Below are 18923 nucleotides of genomic sequence, written 5' to 3'. Positions count from 1 at the left end.
CTTTATTGTTGGTGAAATACGTCAGAAGATGACGGGCTGTTTTTCTTGTTTTTGATTGGCGGAAGGCTGTCTCGCGAAAAGGTCACGTAAATTTGGCGCTTTTCGTTCACCAGCAGTCTGGCGCGTTTTTGAAGCGACAGAAAAATGTCAAGAAAACTGCTTCAGTTTACTGCAGCTCCTGAAATATTAAAGTGAAGACCTTCGTGCTTCCTTCAGGTACCCGAGTCGGAATTGGAAAATGGTCGGACAACCGTCAGGAGCTGCGCATAGACCGGCTACAGTGAGACTTAGCTTGTTGTTTTACAGTGAAACCTACTGACAACAAACACTCGTCTGCTTCGAACTATGAATGATACGGTTGTTCTTTATTTACACACAAAGTAGCAAATAAGAAAACAGTACCTGACGTTGCAGCAAGCTACGGGTGTAAAATATTGGTGAGTGTTTTCTTTAGCTCTGTGTTGCTGTATCAATCCGCCAGTTGTTTTAAACCAAACTAGAGAAGTTTATGGCCGCCATATGAACTGTAACAATAATTTACAGTTGTTAATAAACACGCTAACCATGTCCTTTACGTTTACATCGCATTATGTAAAGGTTGTCTGAGTGTACTGTAACACTTTGTTTATAAATGATTCTTGAAGCATTTAAATAAGATTGACAAGATGTATACGGATTTCGAAGTGCTGTTGTGAAAATAGATCTAGTGAAACATACCTGTCTCTGAAAACATCAAGATTTATTTAGTAAACAATAGAAATTGATGTGCTTTTAAACCTATAATAACTCACAACTTATCAAAAACTGCATATAAATCCATGTTTCTTATGTATTAACTTAATACTCGTTATGTTTACAAATCTAAACATTTCTTTCAGGTCTCCTGAAATTATGGCTGGTGTTGTGGCTATGGCTTCTGTCATCGAGGACTTTGACACTCAGGTAGAAATCAAAATTTCGTTATTGGAAGTCGTGTTATCTTAATCATTACAATTGTTTTGTTTTACAGTGCTTATGCAGATTTTTTATGTGTCCATTTGACAGTTTTGTAATGATTGCTGCACTTCCAGCTGTTCGGTTGATGAAACATAAACACAATTGAGGAAAATATTATCTTGCTGGTTTTAATGAAATTGCAACCCCTTATGTATAGAGGCCAGTGTTAATTTTGACAATATGTTTAACTTGGTTTTAAATATTATTCATTATAGTCAGTCATTTTAGTCAAGTTTATTTGTATAGCACATTTCAATAGCAAGGGAGTACAATGTGCTGAAATGTTACAGCAAACATTAGTTTTAGTCATGTTTTATTTCACAAAATTTACTCTAAATATCTAGACTAGACTTACTGTCAGTTTATTCAACTAAGATGTTAAGACATAGAGAGTTTTTATTTAGATTGCCTTAAATAATATCTATACTCCATGGTGAGACATTTATCCAATGATAAAATAAAATTTAATTGAATCTCTGTTATATGTACCTTGGAATACTCATTTTTGTCGTTTCAAGCACCTTTATAATTCCCTTTTTATGCTCACAAATGCAAAACTTTATTATTTAGATGTTTATAAATCATCCCATTTGTGTTTTCTCATTTTACAGCCTTGCAAGAAATCTCGCAAAGATGTCAAGCAGATCACAAACTATTTCTCGCCTGTTCCCAAACCTGTGGAGAAACCCTTCTCTCCTCCTCGCTCCAATAACATCAGGGACTACTTTAGTCGAAAGACTCCTTCTTCTAAAGAAAAGTCAAGTCCACCACAAGACCTCAAAGAAAACAGTCAAAAACCTCAACCTGAAGAGAAACACACCAACAAAGAAGTGGGGAAAAAGTCGTCTGAGAAACGGGGCAGAAAGACCAGCAGAGCTGTGAAGAAACTTGTGCCGACTGAAGATGTTGGTGCCACCGATGACTGCCTGATTGTTGAAGAAACACAGGAAAGCAAAGACTCTACATCAGATGCAGCTATCAGCCATGGGACCCTTGGAAGCGACACGGCAGCTTTGTTGTTAAAGCTCAATGCAGAGACATGTGAATCAGAAATCTGCAAAACCGCCAGTGATGAGAAGACTAAAAGAGATTCCCCTCAACAGAGAGATCGCAAATTTGAAAATACTGATGATATAGAGCCAAAGCAGAACACTACAGCATTATCTCCAAGATTTGAAGTAAAACAAGTTAAAAAGGCAGCAAGAAAATCTACGAAGAGGCAGCAAAAAGAGTCAAAGCATCCAGAGCCAGAGGAGAAGGAAGCAGATAGATCACTTTGTGATGTTAGTATGAACGTCAGGTTGGGTGAAACCTCTGAGCTGAACAGCAGTACTGTTACCATCTCCTTTGAGGATTTTGTGCGGAGTCAGAGTCAAAGCATAATAGAAGACCCAGGCGAAGAACGTGATGGTAAAAACAAAGAAAAAGCAGAGGAATTAAATTGCAAGCAACTGGATGTCCCCAAGGCTGAGGAAAGTGTCGACCCGGTCCAAGTCTCACCCCGAACTCTCACCATTCAGGCCGAGGTGCATGCTGTTTCACCCAAACAGGAAACCGTAAAAGCTGTGGGAAAGTTTGCATCAATCTTCACCAGGAGAAAAGGAGCTGGTAGTCCAGCAGAACCTGCTGCTTCTCCTCCAGCAGACGAGGGACGCCAACTTCCTTCTCCTTCAACCAGCAAACGAAGGTCCAACGTTGTTCTTCAAGAGGAGGATCTGGAGCTGGCTGTGATTGAGAGCGAGTCAACTCCAAAGTGCAGTGAAGTCGAAAGGAAGCAGTTCATGGCTGCTTTTAAGCAGCCCAGTCTGGATGGGTCCAAGACTAAACCGGTTAAAAACCAAAACAAACAGAAGCAACCTGAGGAGAAGGCCATGGAGGCTGCTGAGGATGGAGATGTTTCAGTTCTTCCTGCAGAGCCAAGCCATAAGGAGAGCAAAACATTCAAAAAGAAAAGTGGGAAAAAGGGAAGAAATAAAGCTAACAATAAGCAGGAGGAGATCCACACATCACCTGCTGTAAAAGAAACCGAGGTCATAACAGTAGAAGCAGAAGATGACAAAGAAGAACCTCCCATCACCTCAACTCCTACGGTTCCAGCTCTGAGGAGGTCCAGACGAGAAATTGTGGTTAGAAAATCACCTGAAAAAACTCCAACAAGTCCTGTGAGGAAAACCAGGAGACAGAGCAAGTCCAAGAAGACTTTAAATACTGCTTCACCTGAGCTCAGCCCTATGAAGATGTCCACACCGAAGACACGTAGGTCCAGACATGGTGTCTTTGTAGCACAGATGGTGTGTCCGCCAGATGCAAATGAAAGTCCAATCAGGTAACACTTCATTTAATTATGTATTTCAGTGTATGTGTCTAAAGCAGCTGACATATTTTCTTTTTTTATTTAAAGAATTAGACTAAGTAGAATTCAAAAAACGGTTCCAGCGTCTAAGACTGAAAGTAGAAACGACTTAACCACTTCTTCAAATAAAGTAAGTGATATTTTACTTAGAAATCAAATGCATTTAATTGTTTTTGAAACATTGATTTATAATTTCTGAGCTGTGATTTCCTTTTAAGATACTAAATGAGTCCAAGAAAAGACAGAAAGCAAAGAAATTGGTGGAGAAAGCTAAAATGATTCAGCAAAGCAAGAAAACTACAGAGAAGGAAATGTTGAGGCGATCATCTCGAAATAAAACCTCCGTCAAGAAGAGCTACCGTGAAGATGAGGTAAAGTTTTATGATTAATATTATAAACTGCACTTGATAATATTGTCAATATTTATTAGGGACTATTTACAAAAAACATTTCGAAAAATGTAATATAAAGTACCGTTGGGAGATTGTACTTGTTAGTGGATTTTAAGACTTCATTGGTTTGTCTTTTAGGATTCTGTTATCTGCATCGAAGATTTGACCGATACTTCCCAGAATGCACCAGAAAAGACTAAAACCCAGAAGGCCTTGCGTAGCCTGAATGAAGTTCTTGGCAAAGCTGCACCATCTGGCAAAGCTACCATAGGTTGTTATTTTTTTATTTTACCTTTTGTTGTTAACTTTTTACCAATATTTTTAGTAATCGTGTGTGTTTTCTCTACATCAGGCTCTAAAGTCTCCTCGTTTGGCCAAGACAAGTCGGCCCGGAAGGCGTCGGCAGTGATTTCCATCTTTGATGACAGCAGTCGTGAAGGATCTGACAACTCTCAGGATGACGAGCAGTTCAGGGCGCGCAGGGAGTTCTTAAAGAGCGGCCTGCCTGAGTCTTTTAGGAAACAGATGGCAAAGACTGCTGCCACCAAGGAGGCCTACTCTGCCTCCTCTTCATCCTTTCAGCCGGTCTCACACACAACACAATCACCTATCGGTAGGATTCTCAGTCACAGCTATCTACAGTGTCCTCCTTTAGCTGTGGAATATTAGCTTGTGTTTCTGTGTAATGACAGATTGTTCTCTGTGGAGTCTGCCGTGGCCTGAATCCTCATTATTGGGTCATTTAAAGGACCTTTGGAGCCACAAACCAAACCCACCTCTATCTATTAGTGGATCTCTGTGTGTAAAGACAGAACCAGCCTGTAGAAATGCTTATGAAAAGGTATAATATAATTCTTATTGATCTCACTCTTATTATGCCCATTTCTAAGTTTCCTTTAGTTTTTTAAAAAAAAAATCATGGGTAGTTTTGAATTAACAGCATAATTTATTTTTAGACGTCAGTCTGGAGACCTGAAATCTCTGAAAGTGATCGTCAGCTTCTGATGACGGAGTTCTGCTCCAAAAACCCTCACTTTCCGGCGCAGACGGTTTTCACTCGCCTCCAAAAACGACGAGCCGACCCTCAGCAGCAGTTAGCAGCTTCAGGTCAGTCTTTACAATTACTACTACATGCCCTTTTTGATATTAAACACAGACCAAGTTTAATTTTGCTTGTAGAAAAAATAATTTTTCTTAATCTGTTGCAATTTTAATGAACTAGTTTGTGTCAATGTATCCTTCTGTTTGTTAAAAGTAAAGGAAAATGTTGAAACAATAACAAACTTATATAAAAAGCAATAAAATAGAAGGTGTAATTATTTTTTAAGAATACCAATGCTATTTTGTACCTTAAAAAATCTTACAAATGAAAAGAATAAATGATGCTGTATTGTTGGCTGTAAAAAATCACATTTCACTCTGTTTTATAAAAACAACTCTAGACTGTAAGAAAAAGGTGCTATCTTTTGGCAGAAATCTGATTTCCATCAACAGTGAGTTGCTTCTGTCACTTAACGATGTGTGTTTGCTCTGTCAAGAGCTATTATAGAAAAGCCTATAATAGCCCTCTGTTTTTACTCTTTAGTGTAGCAGATTCATGCATTATTGTCTCAGAGAAAGATTGTCCCTGATTTATGGCAACATCTTCTCATGAGGAAACGTTTTTCTCTATTGAGAAAATAAACTTTTCTTGCTCTGGTTGTTGTAAGTTTGATCAAGTTTTTTGCAAAAAAAACTACTATAAACAGAGCCTCCCCTAGGGATCGAGCCTCACACTTGATCAAGCTAACTCGCTGTGTTGATCTCCAAAAATATCCAGTTTTCCCTGTACTCCAACATTATTATTCTGTTTCAATATCTTTAGTATTTAGTCTAGCTTAAAGTTTTCCTATGTGTTTTTAATTTATTTTCAAATTGCCCACCAATGAGGTTATGTGTCTATTATCTTTAACTTATTTTCTTATTGTGTGAAATTATTAGAGCCAGAAACTGTTACCATCGAAGACTCCTGTGTTCTGCTGTGTGATGAAACCGTTGGAGGAAAGAGGAAGAGGAAAGAAGATGAGAGGGAGAATAATGTGAAGGTGGCTAAGAAGCAGAAGTCCAACCGTTCAGAGGAGAACGTCTCCCCAGCTGAGCAGAAGCCTCCTAGAAGGGGAGGCCGAAACAGACGAGGTCAGAGATCCAGAATGAAGGAGGAAGAGGACGAGATGAAGGAGAAAACTAATCCTAAACTGAACTCAGCTCCCATCCCCTCTGAAGAGGATCCTGTTGCTGTAGTGGACGACTTAACTTTGGAAGCAGACTCTAAAAGAAAAGGTGCGTTCCACTGCAATTTACCATGTTTATCAACTCATATTAGTGTAAGAAAAGAAAAGAAAAGTAGTGTATTTAAAAACCTTCCATTGGTTGTACTTTGTATGTAAAATATCAGAACATCGGTCCTTCAGGACTGATGTTGAACAGCCATGGTTTATCCCTTGAAACTGACTATTTTATCCTTAGAATCAGTGAAGGAGGAATTGCTGTGGACTGATAAATACCAGCCACAACTTTCTGCTGACATCATAGACAACACCCCAGCAGTGAAGAGGCTTTACAGGTGAGGAATTCAACCAGCAGCTCCTGGATTTGTATTTTACTCTCACAGTTATGGGTCAAACAGTGTTTCACAAAATTATTTGTAGCCCTTGAACTTGAACATTTGTAATGTCACGGCAGTTCCTTCAAAGTTGAGCCATTTGGCTGCTTTTGTTGTTATTTCTCTCCTTAAGCATGTTTTTAATTTTTCTTTTTGTTGCTTAAGTTGGATTAAAGAATGTATCTGTGATACATTGTTCATGTCCACAACGATGTTTGTTAGCTGATTTTCTCTATCAAACCTCTCACGCCTTCACAGAATAGTTGAATTTATGTTGAGATTATTTTCACACTACATAATGGTTACTATTTATTTATTAATTATGTGACTGCTGTAGGCAGTCGGTTGTGCTTGATTTTATTTAAGGGTTTTACAGTAAATGTGGAATACCTTTGCATTTGACACATTGAAAATTGTTTCTTGCATCTAATTCAGGTAAATTGTTGGTGTACAACATGAAATCCCAATAATATACATTGTAGTTGTAATGTAACAGAATATAGAAATACTTATGTAAAGTGTGTAATGCAGGTTTTTCGATAATATTTGTTCTTTCTTTCTCTAGTTGGCTTAAAGATTGGAAACTTCGTGCCGACAGAGATGAGAGAAAAAATCAAAAGGATAAGAAACCAGAAGAGGGCAGCTATGGTTAGAGATTTTGTTTCCACTAATGACTTCCTCTGTTTGCAGCACGTTTATTTTTAATGCATGACATTTTTTGTGTGTTCAGATTCAGAATGGGACTGTGGAGGTGAGGACTACCAGGATGCAGAGGACACGCTATGTAACACGGTGCTCATCACTGGACCCACTGGAGTTGGAAAAACTGCTGCGGTTTACGCTTGCGCCCAAGAGCTGGGCTTCAAGGTAGACATTCATCACAGATAAAGAACAGAAACTGTAATATGCCATACGGCACTTCCTCATTTCTTAATTTACCCTCTATAGGTGTTTGAAGTGAGCGCTTCATCTCAGCGAAGCGGCCGTCTTATTCTGTCCCAGCTGAAGGAGGCGACTCAGTCCCACCAGGTGGACAATCAGGGGGTCAATGCCCACAAACCCGCCTACTTTAACAGCTACGGACTGAGCAGCAGCACCAGCTCTCTCAGGCCTGGATCTTCTCCAAGTATGAATAATATTGCAAACTAATAACACACAATCTCCTTTTTGTGCAGTAAAAAAAATGTGGTCTTCATTTTTTAGGAAAGGTGAGCTCTCCTCGCAAGGTGGTTTCATCTCCGAGGAAAAATTCTCAGTCACCAAGAGGAGCTAAAAAAGGAGGCCTGGCTCCAACTTCTTTAGCCAAGTTCTTTAAAATGGCACAACCAGCCAACAAAGAGCCACAAAAACCTGAACACACTGGTAATGGCTGTGGATTTTCCACGTTTTTGAATGAATCTATGTTGTTTTGTTGTTTTGTCTCAATATAACCACAATCTTTACTGATCAATTTTTATAGCGCCTTCCAAGAAAGTCATAAAAGCCAATGAGAGTAGTGATAAAAACAAATCTCCGGCCACCAGCAGCCCTAAACAGAAGAGCAGCGAGGAACAGAGCAAGAAGACAGCCACATCGCTCATCCTGTTTGAAGAAGTTGATGTTATTTTTGATGATGACTCAGGATTTCTTGCTGCTATCAAGACGTTCATGAGCACTACCAAGAGGCCAGTCATCCTCACCACCAGCGGTTCGTATGAGTAAACTGTTAATGTCTTGCAGCTTGATGTGTTGATAATAACTATCTTTGCATAATCTTTGCTGTTTTTCAGATCCAGCTTTCAGCGCGATGTTTGATGGAAGCTTTGAAGAGATTAATTTTAAAACGCCTTCAGCGGTAAGTGGAGAGCTTAGAGTCACATTTACATTACCTGCATACAGGCACAGATTTATAGAGCTTGAATTGAACTGTCCTGATTCTGCTCTGCAGGTGAATGTGGGCAGCTACCTGCAGCTCCTTTGTTTAGCTGAGGACACGAGGACTCATCCGTCAGACATCAGCTCTCTGCTGAAACTCAATGGCTGTGACGTCAGGCAGAGCTTATTGCAGCTTCAGTTCTGGGCCCGGAGCGCAGGAGGGCGTCCGTCAACGAGGCCGCTGGCTCAAACTGGCCGAAATGGTAAAGATAAAAGATAAAACTGTAAATCTCTGAATTTGTGTTTAATTTAATGTGATTAAATTTGTCTGAGTATGTTTTCCTCTTTTTGCACAGAAATTGAACTGAAACCAGAAGCAGTTGATAAATCTGTGACTGTCACATCCAGCCTCCCTCCCTGTGACACCGGCTGCACTGAGAGCAAGCTGGGCCTGCTGAATATTGAGCCTGACGGAGACATCTGGGAGCTGCTCGGGGTAAATGTGGCATGGAACAAAATCCCGGATGAAGCAGCCCTGCACAATGAATACAAACAATAAAACCACTAAAACAAAAAGAAAGGACAAATATACCTAAAATTAATATAAAAATAACAGCAGGATATTACAATAGAAAAGGAAAATTATTCACCAGTACAAGCTTTGCAAACTGATTTCCATGTTTTTAAAGCCACTGTTCAGTTTTGAATGCTAGCATGAACAAGTTAGTCAGTGTTTTTCACTTTAAGTGTTAAAGTGTTAAAAAACACTTTATTAATCCCACTAAAAAAATTATTTATTATTGGTGGCAAACTATTTCACATCTCGGTTTATTTAAATGGAAAAAGAAGGTTGCTTTATATCTTATGGTTTGCAATAAAATTCAGTTCAGTTGTTTTCATGTAATGGTGACTAACAACACATGTTTTCTTAAGGCACTTTGCAAAACATGAAAACATTAAATTATGTCCAGAAATACATTGTTAACTCAATCCAATCATACAGATGGATTCAAAGTCAATTACTTGCATTCTTAATCGCTCCTCGTTCTCAAACAGTGCAGTCAAGTTCAGTTGGTTATTCAAATTGGTGAAAAGCTTTTTTCTAAGGAAACCTGGCAGATTGCATCAATTCACTGACTGCAGCATTCATTCCTGCTGCACCAGCATGTAGAAGCGGTGAACGGTCAACTGCACTGAGTCATTAACTTTGCAGCAATCCCTCATGCTGAGCACTCACAGTGACGGCAGGGAGAAAAACTCCCCTGAAACCTGCAGCAGATCCTGACTCAGTGTGAGCAGACCTCTGTCATGATCGACTAGGGCTTTTAGAGCTCTTCTGATTATGACTTCTGCTGTGGTTGGTTTTAAAATAATTTTGACCAACTACCACGGTTCATAACTTCATAACTTAACAACTACGTGCTTAGACTGACCACTAATTTAACCTGGGAATCCAAAATTTTATCAAAATTTTCTCATCATTTCAATCTGATCAACAACAGTTGAATTGTATTTACACCCCAGTGTAATTGAATGTAATGGATCATTAGTAAAAAGTTTCTAGACACTTAAAAACGTAGAATTTAAGCTACATGGGGATTTTTTTCTCCATTGAATAAATGGATTCAAACTAAAGTTAGTTTATTGTGTTGCTTTTGGCACATTCTTATCAAGTCTCATAACATATATAATAGGAGGGTGGTGTATAATGCAGTAGGAACTGGATTTAGGTCAATTTGTGTTGTTAAACTCGGGTGTTTTGTTTCAACAGAGCCAGAGTTTGGTGAAGGCGGCAGTTTGCTTGGAGCTTCTTGCAGACAGCCGGCGGCGAGGAGTTAATCTGCTTTATTCCAACATGGAGAAACTCTTACCTCTACCTCTGACACAGCTATCTACCTCTAAGCTCTATAAACCTAAGCACTGTCTTCCTGAATCACAAGACCTTCGATCTGTGAGTCCAAAACAGCAGCTATCATCTTCGTCCCTGCAGTCGGACACGCTGCCTCCCGGTGTCGGCTTATTGCACGGTGCAGAGTCAGCTGATTTGTCAGACAGCTGCAGCCCAGTTAAAGTGTCCAGCAGAATGAAGAAGAATAAAAAACGACACCACCTTCCCACCAGGGACGGGTTGAACTCTGATTCAGACTCAGAAGATGGATTTCTGTCTCTCTCCAAAAGGCAGAATGATCCTCACACAGAAAAAGTCAAAGAGAGAGTTGTTTCTGAAAGGGTGAAACGGAAGCCGCTGACTGCAGAGGAGCAAATAAAAACTGTTCCAGTCTCTCAGTGTCTTCAATCCATAGCCGACTTCTGGGATAACATGTCCTTTGTGGATTCATCCCTTTGTTTTCACCCGGATGGGCTGAACAGTTATAGAAGATCATCGTTTAGTGCCGTCATTAAAGATGGGATGACTGATGAGTTGAGAGTTGAAAACGGGAGAGAAAGCTGGACCACAGGAAGTTGTGTTGTAGAGATCCAGGCTGCTGTGGAGGCTCTGAGCTTCCACAAGTGTCAGGCTTCAGTAGCTGAGGCCTGGGATAAAGTGCAGCAGCTAGAGGGAGATCTGAGGAAAGAGGCTGCAGAGGAGCTCACTCTTCCTGTGGCTTCACATCGAGAAGATTACAGCTTCACCCAGGATGGACTCAGCTGTCCACAGTAAGTCTCTACACCATCTTGGTCTCTCTGAAACCCAACAAACATAAGTTTGTTACTAAAAAGCGGTATCCTGTTTTCCAGGTTAGTCCTGCAGAGAACGGAAGTGATGGAAAATCTGTTCGATAAAATCTTTGGCACTCTTGGCAACAGACAAGCAGCTGCTTTGGATTATTTGCCCACCATGCGCACCATCTGCAGGTCAGAGCAGCTGAAGGAGCAAGGGAAAGTTAAGAGAAGGTAGGTGTGGACAGGAAGTGTTGATAAGTGTAAAAGTTGAAAAGAAACAGTCTGTTTATATGAAAATAACCTTTTGCATCTGTCTCATGTCTTCTCTCCAGGTTTCTTCACTATCTTGATGCAATCCACTTGGGTCTTGAGAAAAGCACTCAACAGTTTCTTGCTGAAGACTTCCCCTAATTCAGTCAGATTGTTTCATGTGCCACAAATAAATAGATTTCAGAACCTCAGTTCTCAGAAGGTAAAAATAACATAAATTGTGGTGTCTGGGGCTGTAGATGGCTGCAGCAACATGTTGGTGTTGGCTTCATTTCAGACTGGTGGCTCTTGTGTGCACAAATGATTGTTTGCACTTGTATTACCAACATTTACATTTTTTAATAAATAAAATCCCTGAAATTTAGAGCACACAACTAAATAACCTCGTATTTTACATCTTTTGGTGCTTTGAAAGCTTTATATGAAATTCAGCTGGAATCTGGGGGTTTTGTACAGTCGTTTTTTTTATTAGCGCTTTGGATTTTGAAAACTTTTAACAAGTACTCAGTTAAACATGTTGAGCTTTTTTATGATTGTAAGAAATAAAACTGTAAAACACAATCTGCTTCTATATTTGTAAAGGCTGTGTATAAATTATCACTTATACTCTTGTTTCCTCCAGTTTATTATAGATAAGCAGCTTCAAACAGGAAGCTCTGAATGTCACATTCATCATTGATTTTCTTAGTGATTTTTTTTCTGCCTTAAATATGTATAAAGTTTCCAGTTGGTTTTTATTGTAAACAAATAAAGGCTTAACCCAACTAAGCTATAGCATGGTGTCTCTGCGTGTGCAAAGGCTGTGAAAGTACTCTCAGCCTTTGAATTTTTCCATTTTTTTCTTTATAAACACAAAGTTATACGCCATATTTAAAGAGATGTGTGATTTTTCAACATTTATTACAAATATGCTAAAGTGTGCACTTGTGTTCATCCTCTGAGTTGCTAGTTTGTAGAATTACCTTTAGTTGCAGCTTTGCACAGATTTTTGCCTGTATTTCTTTGAAAACTTAGTCTGATGAATTTGTGAGCATAAAGTTTCTCTACAGATTCTCATTTAGATAACTCTCTACAGCCTGGGCAGGACAGTTGAATTTCTGGAGAACATTTTAATTATGGATATTAGTTAAGTGGAGAGGAAAACATGCACTCACCTTTCAGATGCTTGTAAAATAAGGCACGTAAGTTCTTGGTTTTGGCCTATAATATAAAATCAAAGTCCCTTGGTGAGGGAAATATGAAAAAGTTCAAGGAAATGTTTTTACTAGGCACTGCAAGATTGCAGATTGAAAGACAAGTTAACATCTTATTACATAACGCAACTAGGGCTGTCATGTGGCTGACGTTAGAACAATGTTAGAGGCGGGTTATAACAAAGGGACAACCTCCAGCTTCAAAAGCACCAATTGTTTCCAACAGACAGAACAATAACTGGACGCGCTCCACAGGAGGTGTGCGAGTTTGCGCTTCTGGTCGCGTCGAAACGTTCAACGAACCGCCTGCAAGTTCCACTTTCATGTGGATGTTGTTTTCAGCCGCAGCTCTCCGCGTCTTAAAACTATGAGACCAACATGAACAATACGGACCGCGGGACTGAGCGCCGAAAAAGACGAGACCCGAACTTGGTGCCGAAATGACAAACGAGCGAAACAAAAAGATTTTACTGGAACTGGTGAAGCAGCCGGAGAACAGCCGCTGCGCTGACTGCGGCGCGCCGGGTGTGTACAATAATAGCTTTTCCCGCCTCAGTCACTGTTGTTGGATTTTAACTCAATTTACTGTATCTAGAAACAAATATGTTAAATATATATTCTGGGTTTACTCTATCAGTGATATTTTTCTAATGGAGTTAATCTTTTTTAACCACTTTTATTATAACAGCTGAACAAATTCAGGTAAATACTGTGGAAATTTAATGTTTTTAGGGTCTAATAACTTAAAATGTTATTGTTTGTGGTCCTTGAATTGCCATTAGTGATAAATACATCAAGTTATTAAATTTTCACCTTAAAATACAAAATTGTTAACTGAAATTTGAGCTATTTTTATTCTTTGTTGTCAAAGAGAGTTTCTTATCTTTTCATTTAAAAAAGTAGATAAACACAAAAGTTTGGTGAAGTTGGAATGGGTTGATGAGGATGAACTGCCTGCGGAATATACTCCACTACCATAAATGGAAAGTGACGTCACATAGTGATTCATATAATTTGCTAGCCAAGATGAAATGTAAAAGATGTCAGAATGTGAAAAAACTGGTTATTAAAAACATATAATTAGTTTAATTGGAACAAGGTGGTTGCTAAGTTTGTTGTGGTAACAAAAAAAAAATGTTGATTAGTTTGGCTGGAGAGGTAAAAAAAAGTATTGTGCTGCTTCTTCATAGTAAAGTGGATTTTCCAAGTATTCAGATCAAAATACAGCAAGAAATCTACCTGCAGTCAGAATTTTGGCTATGAAGGTCGAAGGTCACCCTGCAACCCCATGTTCTGTATCCGTTATTATTGCTGTTCATATAAAACTGAAAGGTGAAGGAATAAACTATTTATAAGCAGTTATAGCAAATATTGGCACTTCTATTTGTGTATATGTTCATCAGTGTTTGAACACATGAATAGGAAAATGATTCTAATTTTCTAACTTGGAACTAGAACACACTCAATTTAGGATGTGACATAATTCTCAGGTCAGATCTCTGACCTCTAAAACACTGAAGCATTTCTCATTTATTTGTGAGTCTTGGAGGAGGCGCAAGTTTAATTCTGCACAACCAACCTTAGAATGAGGCAATCTCTAGAATCTAATAAATTGTAATGTGAATGAAATGTTTTCCCAGCAGAGGTACTCAGCAAAAATTATTTAACTCATTTTTACTTGATACACTTTTTCAAAGATTGAAAGCTTTCTTTTGTATGTTTAAAACTGTAACATTTGTCCACCTATCTCGTGTGATTTTCTTGGGAGGCCCTAAACAGCCTCATAATCTGCTTATAAATTGGGCTGGCTCTGGTTTTGACATAAACAAAATCTTCTTGTGCTCCTCCCAGAGCCAGATTGGGCATCCTATAAGATCGGTGTGTTTGTATGTCTGAACTGCTCTGGGATCCACCGCAGCCTGTCCAGTCGGGTCAAATCCATCCGGCTAGACAACTGGGAGGATGACCTGGTTGAGGTATGAGCTTCCTCTCTCTACAGATCCATTTTTTTCATGTATTTCTAAAGAAACACTGATTGTTTGTTTGTAACTTTCACCTTAAAGTTCATGAAATCCACCGGGAATGAGAATGCCCGAGCTGTGTATGAGAAAGCCGTTCCACCGTACTACTACCGGCCTCTGGAAAACGACTGCAAGTAAGTATTCATACAGTTCGGTGAAGCTCTTTTTCTGATGTCCCGATTGTGGAATATTTGGCAGCGTATGATGGACAACAGACTGCTGACATGGCGCAACCACAGAAAATAGAGAGAAGTGCAACTGCAGGCTGTAGAAGTGAAATGTGCATGAAAGCCTGCTGCTAGATGAAAGTTGAAAGATGCAGGTTTTTGTGGTTTTACTACAGAAAAATGTGTGAGACTGTTTCCGCATTTTGAACTGCAGCGTCCTGAGGGATCAGTGGATCCGAGCTAAATATCAGAGGATGGAGTTCAACGGGGAAACCAAGTATCCACCGCTGGCGTATACAACAGGTGAGAAATTGATTCCCTTTGGGCATGAATGAGAACATAAAGCCTACTATTGTTATCCTGATTGAGCAAACGTTGTCCTGATAATGTGCTTCCTCATACTAAATGGTGTTAGGAAAACCAGTTTTATTGAAGATAGCAGACAGTGGGGTATTGATTAGTTACTCATTGGCAAAAAAATTAATTTGTTCTCCTGAGAACAATCTGTGTGCCTTTTCTTTCTTACAGGCTTCCATGAAGGAATTTTGTGGAAGAAAGGGAAAGATAACATGCAGTTTCAGAAGAGGAAGTTTGTGCTGTCAGAGCGGGAATTCACCCTGTCGTACTACAACAAGGAAGATGTGAGTTTCCAGTTGCTCGGGTGCAAAAAGAGCAAAACAATAGATTGTTTTTTCTAACAAGCTTAATACAATATGTCTCAAAAACATTCATATCCTTGAAACGGTTTAAATGTTCACCGCAAGTCTCACAGAGGCCCAAATGTCCTCTGTATTTTGGGCAGAGGGTTTCTTTTCAAAGACCAGCACAAAGTGTTGCATAACTGTGACTTGAAAGGAGAATGATTTCTGGGTTTTACAAACAAATGGGGTCATGAAGATCAAAGAACACAGCAAGAAATTCAGGAATAAAAATGTAGAGAGGTTTAAAGCAGGGTTAGGTAATAAAACTATCTCCCACACTTTGAAAATCTCACAGAGATTGAAAAAGCTACCAAGACATTGCCATCCACATAAACTGACTGGTCGCGTAAGGAGAGCATTTATCCAAGAATCAGCTTAGAGTTATGTAGGACAGTGGACATGTTCTGGTCAAGTGAAAAAAATGCAGGTTTCTGGCCTGCATGAAAAAATTTAATGTGTGGTAAAAACAAACAAACAAACAAAAAACTGTCATGTTAAAGCATGGTGGTGGCAGCATCACACTGTGGGGATGCTTTCCTTCTGCATCGAAAGGGATCTGATCAGAGTTGATGGATGGCGCTAAACAGAAGAAGCTACTACCCAAAACATACAGACAGAGCTACAATTAACTGGTTTAGATCCATATGTTAGAATGGTGCAGTCAAAGTCCAGACCTGAATGCAGTTAGGAATTTTTGCAAGACTTGAAAATTGATATTGACAGACACTCTCCATCCAGTTCCACAGAGTTTGAGCTATTTTGCTAAAAAGAATGGGCATAAATGTCAGTCTCTACATGTGGGAAGCTGATGGAGAATTGCAAATGTAACAGCAGCAACATATGGCTCTACAAAATATTGGCAAACACTGAATACAAAAACTTGTGCACATTTATGTTAATTTACTTCCCATATCTCCTACGTTGCTGAAGTACTTCAACATGTCTGTCATTTAGGAGTCAAAAGGCCCTAAAGCTGTAATCTCCATCAAGGATCTGAACGCCACCTTTCAGCCACAGAAGATCGGTCATTCTCATGGGCTGCAGATTACATACCAGGATGAAAATAAAACCAGGAACCTCTATGTCTACCACGAGAGCTCTGAGGTAGAGCAACATTAGAACAGATCTGTTGTGTTTATTGTTTTAAAACTGGTTTTGGAGTTTCACATATTGGTCCTGGCTCCCTTTTGTGCTTCAGGAAATAGTAATCTGGTACAACTCCATCCGGGCTGCTCGCTATGCATACCTGAAGACCGCATATCCGACTGGTAGCGATGAGGACGTAAGATCTGACTCACCTTGAATTGCTCACATTCCTGTCCGGCATTTTTGATCATTCCTTTCAAGTCTACAACTCTTTTCTCATTTCGTATTTGATTTGAATAAAACGATCAAGTAAAAGAGTTTTAATTGTCTTTTTGTGACAGCTTGTGCCAATGATAACAAGAAATTATCTAAAAGAGGGGTACATGGAAAAGACGGGGCCCTTGGTAAGTCATAAAGAGCATCACATTGTTATGTGTTTTGGTTAATTAGTCCTTTTTTGCATAGTTTGTTCTTTTAGCAGTGGAGCATTTCATTTCCAGTCATCCATTAGCTATTTTTGACGTTATTTGCTCTAAGATGTACATTTGAATGTTTCTGTTCCTCTTTCTCACATAGACACACACACACACTTCTCACGCTAACATAACATAATAACTACACAGTAGGTAACTTTGTTAAGAAAATTTCTCCTAAGTGGAGCATATTCATGGATTCTTTGGATTAAACATAATTTATGTTTAAACAGCAGAAGGAGTCTTTCAAAAAACGCTGGTTTATTTTGGACTCTCAAAACAGGAAGCTGCTCTACTTCAAAGACCAACTGGTATAGACCACACTTCTTCTAACGCTAATACCAGCCTACTGCACTGTAGATATCTGGCATCAAACTTCTGATTAATTTGAATATCTTTTCAAATCGCTGTTGCTCAAACAGGACGCAGAGGAGTTAGGGGTCATTTTCATCGGGACAGAGAGCAACGGCTACTCCGTGAAGGAGTGTGTCCCGAAGCACGCGCGGGGCAACAAGTGGAAGTGCGGCATCATGGTGGAGACGCCGGAGCGCCAGTTTGTGTTCATGTGCGAGCAGGAGAGGGAGCAGAAACAGTGGCTGAACGTCCTGAGAAAGGTGCTGTCCAGGCCCATGTCACCACAAGATTACTCCGGTAAGAGAAGGAGGCCAGGAGTGTGTCTGCAAAGCACAGAGCAGATGGTCTGTGGTGGATGCTCCTCCCACCACCACAATCTTTTAATGCAGTATAATACACTATTAAAGCAAATGCATCTTTTAAAATTAAAGGATTTGAAAGGTGATGCTTTGTCACAGGTTTAATTATGAACAGGCTGAAAGCTGTAATGGTTGTAAAATAACTAAACTTTGAGGGTTTACTTTATAATTTCCGCAATAGTTTTTAATTGATCTGTGGTAACTGCTGGTTGCACATTTTGTATTGTGCCATTTTGAGCCCTGACTAATTTCCTTTTCCCAACCCACACCCTGTGGATCTGAGGTCAGGCTCCCATGCTTTCATCAGTAGTTTAAAATGCAGAGGTTAAAAGGCCTTCAAACTGGTTTAGGCAAACTGTGAGTGAGGGAAAAAACTATTAAAGAGACAGGTTTTCCTGTATAATCAGTTTGCTCAGTAGAGAAACAGTCAACAATAAAAGGAAGACTGATCTTGTCTGGCACCAATAATGCTCAGTTCTGTAATTTATTAGGTCAGCTAGATTGCATTACATTCCACCCGAATTGCTGGTTTTATTGGTTGAAATTCAATTTAGGGAAATAAACAAAGCCCAATTGTCTAAATAAATTTAGAATGAGAATTTAGATCCTGTTTCAATGTATATGAATATTCCTCCATGTAATTATGAATAATTTCACTCTACAGAAGAGTTATAAATGTGTATTTTGTCCACAAACTATCATGGACATTACTCTTCAGAAAAGATTTATTTTGCCAATTTCTAAAGTTTTGACCTTTGTTTTTCCAGCTCAAGCCCATATAAGGCATAAGAGATGAACCAAGAAGAATTGCAACAGCAGAGATGATCATGAGAAGACTGCATCCAAGACCTAAATAGCCGAACTTCTGTCACTGCACTGAATCAGACATGACACTGAATAATAACTTCCTGTTATAAGCTCACACTGGCATGATGCTCCGTCCTTGGTTTAAAAAAGCCACATCAACATAATCTGATATTACATTGGCACTGTGGCACTGTTGCTCCGTATCACCATGCTAACTTGACATTTCTTAATTTCTAATGATTTGAAAAAGAATTCCCAAAATATTTATTTTTTATTGGGCTAATAAAATTAAATTAAATGTGTTGAAAATTTAGTTATTGACAATTATGCTCAGAAAAATAAATGACTTTTATGTATAAGGTGTATCTTGACTGCTTTTAAAAATGTGTATGAGAAAAAGATGATGTGTGGAAAAAAAAATATTGTATATATTTGTCTTTATAAATACGTTTCTCTCTTTTTTTTTAACCCTCTTGTATAAATGGTATTTTTTGATACATGCTCTACGGCTGTCATTTGATGCAGAGCCAGTTTTCTGCAGCTTGTTTACCGTGTTTAGGCGCCCCCTTGTGGTAAGTGCTTTACTACCACT

General features: G+C 39.2%; 2 protein-coding genes across 3 annotated transcripts; both read left to right on the top strand.

Annotated features, from left to right (window-relative positions):
• The first annotated feature begins 63 nt into the window (after nt 1-63).
• Nucleotides 64-11940, top strand: LOC102218031 (ATPase family AAA domain-containing protein 5-like). The gene is made up of 22 exons (XM_023349364.1): nt 64-437; nt 879-942; nt 1608-3322; nt 3398-3479; nt 3568-3720; nt 3880-4012; nt 4094-4354; nt 4434-4582; nt 4698-4848; nt 5722-6060; nt 6247-6343; nt 6948-7030; nt 7113-7249; nt 7331-7508; nt 7586-7744; nt 7842-8069; nt 8152-8216; nt 8310-8499; nt 8593-8732; nt 10008-10894; nt 10976-11131; nt 11233-11940. The coding sequence occupies exons 2-22, from the start codon at nt 892-894 to the stop codon at nt 11309-11311; spliced, it is 5433 nt and encodes a 1810-aa protein (XP_023205132.1). The 5' UTR covers nt 64-437; nt 879-891; the 3' UTR covers nt 11312-11940.
• A 644-nt stretch (nt 11941-12584) lies between these two features.
• Nucleotides 12585-18758, top strand: LOC102229092 (arf-GAP with dual PH domain-containing protein 1-like). Of its 2 annotated transcripts, XM_005806326.3 has the most exons (11): nt 12586-12888; nt 14215-14339; nt 14427-14518; nt 14766-14854; nt 15080-15192; nt 16207-16356; nt 16451-16534; nt 16680-16742; nt 17045-17122; nt 17234-17462; nt 18292-18758. In XM_005806326.3, the coding sequence occupies exons 1-11, from the start codon at nt 12804-12806 to the stop codon at nt 18318-18320; spliced, it is 1137 nt and encodes a 378-aa protein (XP_005806383.1). In that variant the 5' UTR covers nt 12586-12803; the 3' UTR covers nt 18321-18758. The 2 variants fall into 2 exon arrangements, with proteins under 2 accessions (XP_023204204.1, XP_005806383.1); XM_023348436.1 differs by lacking the exon at nt 17045-17122 and having other exon boundaries at nt 12585-12888.
• The last annotated feature ends 165 nt before the right edge of the window (nt 18759-18923 follow it).

This window comes from Xiphophorus maculatus, chromosome 16 (assembly GCF_002775205.1).
Source record: "Xiphophorus maculatus strain JP 163 A chromosome 16, X_maculatus-5.0-male, whole genome shotgun sequence".
Taxonomy (NCBI): Eukaryota; Metazoa; Chordata; class Actinopteri; order Cyprinodontiformes; family Poeciliidae; genus Xiphophorus; species Xiphophorus maculatus.
This window is presented reverse-complemented; position numbering and strand designations above follow the sequence as displayed.